At 51.0% G+C, this 3786-nt stretch overlaps 1 protein-coding gene across 1 annotated transcript; it reads left to right on the top strand.

The window, feature by feature from the left end:
- The first annotated feature begins 6 nt into the window (after positions 1 to 6).
- LOC103132474 (uncharacterized) lies at positions 7 to 2541 on the top strand. The gene is made up of 8 exons (XM_007544278.1): positions 7 to 247; positions 934 to 1027; positions 1104 to 1139; positions 1251 to 1301; positions 1390 to 1517; positions 1665 to 1800; positions 1879 to 1949; positions 2231 to 2541. Exons 2-8 carry the CDS (start codon positions 1024 to 1026, stop codon positions 2447 to 2449), a joined length of 645 nt encoding a protein of 214 aa, XP_007544340.1. The 5' UTR covers positions 7 to 247; positions 934 to 1023; the 3' UTR covers positions 2450 to 2541.
- The last annotated feature ends 1245 nt before the right edge of the window (positions 2542 to 3786 follow it).

Consider the following 3786-nt stretch of genomic DNA (forward strand, 5'->3'; position numbering starts at 1 on the left):
TCCTGTTGACCTGCCGCTTCCTGTTGACCTGCCGCTTCCTGTTGACCTGCCGCTTCCTGTTGACCTGCCGCTCTGCAGGCCGATCAGCGGCGGTACGCTGCAGGCGCTGAAGCTGAAGGAAAACGACCTGCTGACCTTTGTTTATGAGACGGTTTATAACTCTGGACCCGTGACCATCGTCAAGAAGGACAAGAAGGACGGCTGCTTCTCCGCCAGCTTCCATAAATTGGCCAACGTGGTTTTTAAGGTGAGAGAAGCTAAATCAGAACACATCTAGAATGCCTATTTCTGGATTCAGCAACCATCAACTGTTTGGAGCTGATGGGTGCAGTTCAGATCTATGTGATCTAGATCTATGTGGGTCTGTGACATATCAGCTCCAGCCTCTCTGTAGCTTAATGTCAGAGCAGGAAGTGATGTCATACAGCCACAGCACTTGTTCTGCATCTGGACCTCGTGTGTCCAGGAGCAGCAGCTGGACAGCAGGGGACCAGCTGAACGTCCTCCATGTTGTAGACGATTTCATGGCCGTGGATTCACTCAGAGCAGAGACAAGAGGCACAGTACAGTAAATGTCTGGCAGCTCTGTGTAGCAGAGCCTAGTGCGCCCCCTGCTGGCTTTGTGGCTCCAGAGCAGCTGATGGAAATTAGTGACTGTCTAACCCAGGGTGGTCACTCCAGGCCTGGAGGGTCTCCTGCAACTTTTAGATGTGTCTCTACTTCAACACCTAAGTCAAATAACGAGGTCGTTAGCAGAACCTGATGCACTGAGGAGGAGCTTCAGCTGCTGGAACCAGGTGTGTTGGACAGGGAGACATTAAGAGCTGCAGGACTCGGACCTCCAGGACCAGGACTGCCCAGCCCTGGACTAACATAACGTGACGTTGGCTGAGTAAAGTAATCTCTCCTCCTGGGTTTGACTTGCTCCATCAGGGCAAGTCGAAGGAGGACACCACCTTCACTGTGCCAGAGAAGTCCACCTTCGCCTTCAGCCTGGTGGAGGTGCTGCTGCGGGACGGAGCGATGGGTAGGAGCACTGCTGCGTCTTCACTGCCCTTCTGGTCATTGTCAGGGGAGTCATTGTTTCTTCTCACCTTCTGCAGAAATCGCTTTAGAAAGCTGGAGTCACAAACGAAGAGGTTGGTTTCCGTCTGACGGCGTGTCGGGCGTCAAGCTTTAGACCCGAATGTTCGCCTGAGGCTAAAACCGGCTAACAGATGATGTGACCATACCTGATGTTCTGCTGGCAGGTCTGAGCCACGATGCGGTGAACTGTGACCTGATCGAACAAGCCAGAGACGGTGACTCTCCCAGCTGATCTTCATCCTCCTCCTCTCCATCACTGACCATGTGACCTCACTGCTGATAACTTCCTGCCGTTTCCTGCAGGGATTGAGATGAAGGAGGTTCTTCTGCAGCCACTGGAGGAACTTCCTGTGTCAACTCGCCGTGATCTGCTGAAAGGCCTCCAGGACGTTCTGGAGGAAGGAGAGGCACTGAGTCTCCTGGAGGAAACGGTTCAGACCCGATCTTCACCCTGACCTTCACCCTGACCTTCACCCTGACCTTCACCCTGACCTTCACCCTCACTGCCTGTCAGCTGGTTAGCCTCCAGATGTTAGCGTCTGATCAGACGGTGATTCTTCTTCTCCTCTTCCTGTCAGCTGGACCAGAGCAGCAAAGGACAGACAGAGCGTCCCCCGTCCAAGGTCGTTTCATCCTTCATGGACGTCTTGGATGAGTCCAAAGTGTCCTCCAAGGTGAGGGACGCTGTCCATCTTCTGGTCTGCGCCATGGACGGTGAGTCTGCCAGAAAATGTTTGTGGATATTTGAATGAGTTGAGAAGTAACCTCTGACCTCTCTTCTGTTTTCTGTAGCTCTACCAGAGATAATGCTGCGACCTTTGACCTCCTGTAGTCCTGAAACTCTGACTGCCCTCATCCAACTGGTTCGTCCACTTTTCTCTCGAAAATGTCAACTTCCTGTTTCACCAAACATCGACTGTCTCCTGAGAATCCTGAGAATGCTTCTCCTGCCCGATGTGTCCACCTGTCTCCATGTCCCTCATCCTGTCTCCATGTCCCTCATCCTGTCTCCATGTCCCTCATCCTGTCTCCATGTCCCTCATCCAGTCTCCTTGTGTCCCCTTGTCCCTCATCCTGTCTCCATGTCCCTCATCCTGTCTCCTTGTGTCTCCATGTCCCTCATCCTGTCTCCTTGTGTCTCCAGGTGGACAGTCTGAAGGACGGAGATGAGCCCAGTCTCCCAGCGTGTCCCCCTGTCCCCCTGCAGCAGGACGGGGAGCTGCGCTGGGCGGCGGATGTCCTCTGTGGGTCCAGTGAGACGCTGGTGGAGCTGAGTGCGGCGTGGGACCGGCGGCCCGAGGTTCTGCTGGAGGTTCTGGCTCTGGCCGTGTTGGGAGTCCACAGGCTGCAGAGTGAAGAGTGAAGAGCATCGATTCCCTCTGAGGACAATCTGACCTGCAAAAACATCCTGACATGTACAACCTGAAATTAAAAGTCATGTTGTTTTGTAAAATCTTGCACAAGTCTACTGGTGACTTGTTTACAGTTAGCATCTAGGCTAGCAGTAGCATGGTGACCTAAAGAGATGTTTAACTGTCCAGCCTCAAAATGGCCGCTGCCGCGTTTCTTCCCTGACGGCTCAGAAACTGGATGATTGTTGGTAACCCTGACCCGACCTGTCAGCAGAACAAGCTGAAAAGCAGAAAAGTAAAAGTAGCACAAAGTGTGCAGAAGAAGAAACACGGCGAGAAGTTTACTGAAACCCAGGAACAGGAAGTTAAAAAGAACAGTTCTCATGAACTGAGTCGTTCCGTTCACACAGCTGTTAGTGAACGACTTGGTTTCCTCTGATCATATCAATAAGAATAAAAAAGACAAAGTGCCAATGAAAAGACAAGGGTTAAAAAATAAAATAAAAACAAGGAAACATACCAGAAGGAGATGAAATACAAATCAGTGCATAATGGGAAGAGGACAGCAGTGTGTGATTGACAGGTGTTGTAAACACTGAATCAGGTGCTAGCCTCCTAGGTGTAGCATCGCACTTTGACCTCACTACGTGCTGATAAATGGTTCTTCACAGCAGTAACTTGCAGGCCACTAGGGGGCGCCCGGAACCCACCGATGGGCAGGTTATTCCTCCTGCTGGTGGAACTCTGACTTGATGAAAACGGCTCAGACAGACGGACTAAAAATGACTTTAATTCACACAGAAACGTTTTAATAAGAGCAGAAACCAGAATCAGTTTGTGAACCAACAAGAAGTTTAACTTTGGTTCCATTTGCTGTAAATGTGATAAAATGTTTTCTGCAAACCTGTAATGTTTCCAGAGGAGATTCAGATAAATTAGGGTCTGCAGAGATGTTAGCTGCTGTTTGACCCCTGACCTTTGACAGTCCTGGATGGAGGGAAGGCCCCCCTGATCCTCCCTGTGGATGTAACATTTCATTTGCTGCTGAGACCAGTATGGGGACAATAAGGGGCTTTAAGTGGATTGCTCCCGTTCCACTTCAGATGCAGGTTTGGTCCCAAAGTGGGACCCATCTGGTAAATATGAATAAAGCTCAACCCAGGGCCCCATGTGAGATCTGTGGGGTCCAGTTTGGGTTCCTGGGCTGCATGAAGGTCCCGTGATGGCAGCTATGCAGGTTAAATGGCTGACATGAGAAAGGTACCATGCTAGCTGCTAGTTAGCGCTGCATGCTAATGAAACATGGCTGAGCCTCAGTGGGCTTATGGGTCCTACATTAGGCTGGACT

This window comes from Poecilia formosa, unplaced genomic scaffold, assembly GCF_000485575.1.
Source record: "Poecilia formosa unplaced genomic scaffold, Poecilia_formosa-5.1.2 Scaffold1076, whole genome shotgun sequence".
In the NCBI taxonomy this organism is placed as follows: domain Eukaryota; kingdom Metazoa; phylum Chordata; class Actinopteri; order Cyprinodontiformes; family Poeciliidae; genus Poecilia; species Poecilia formosa.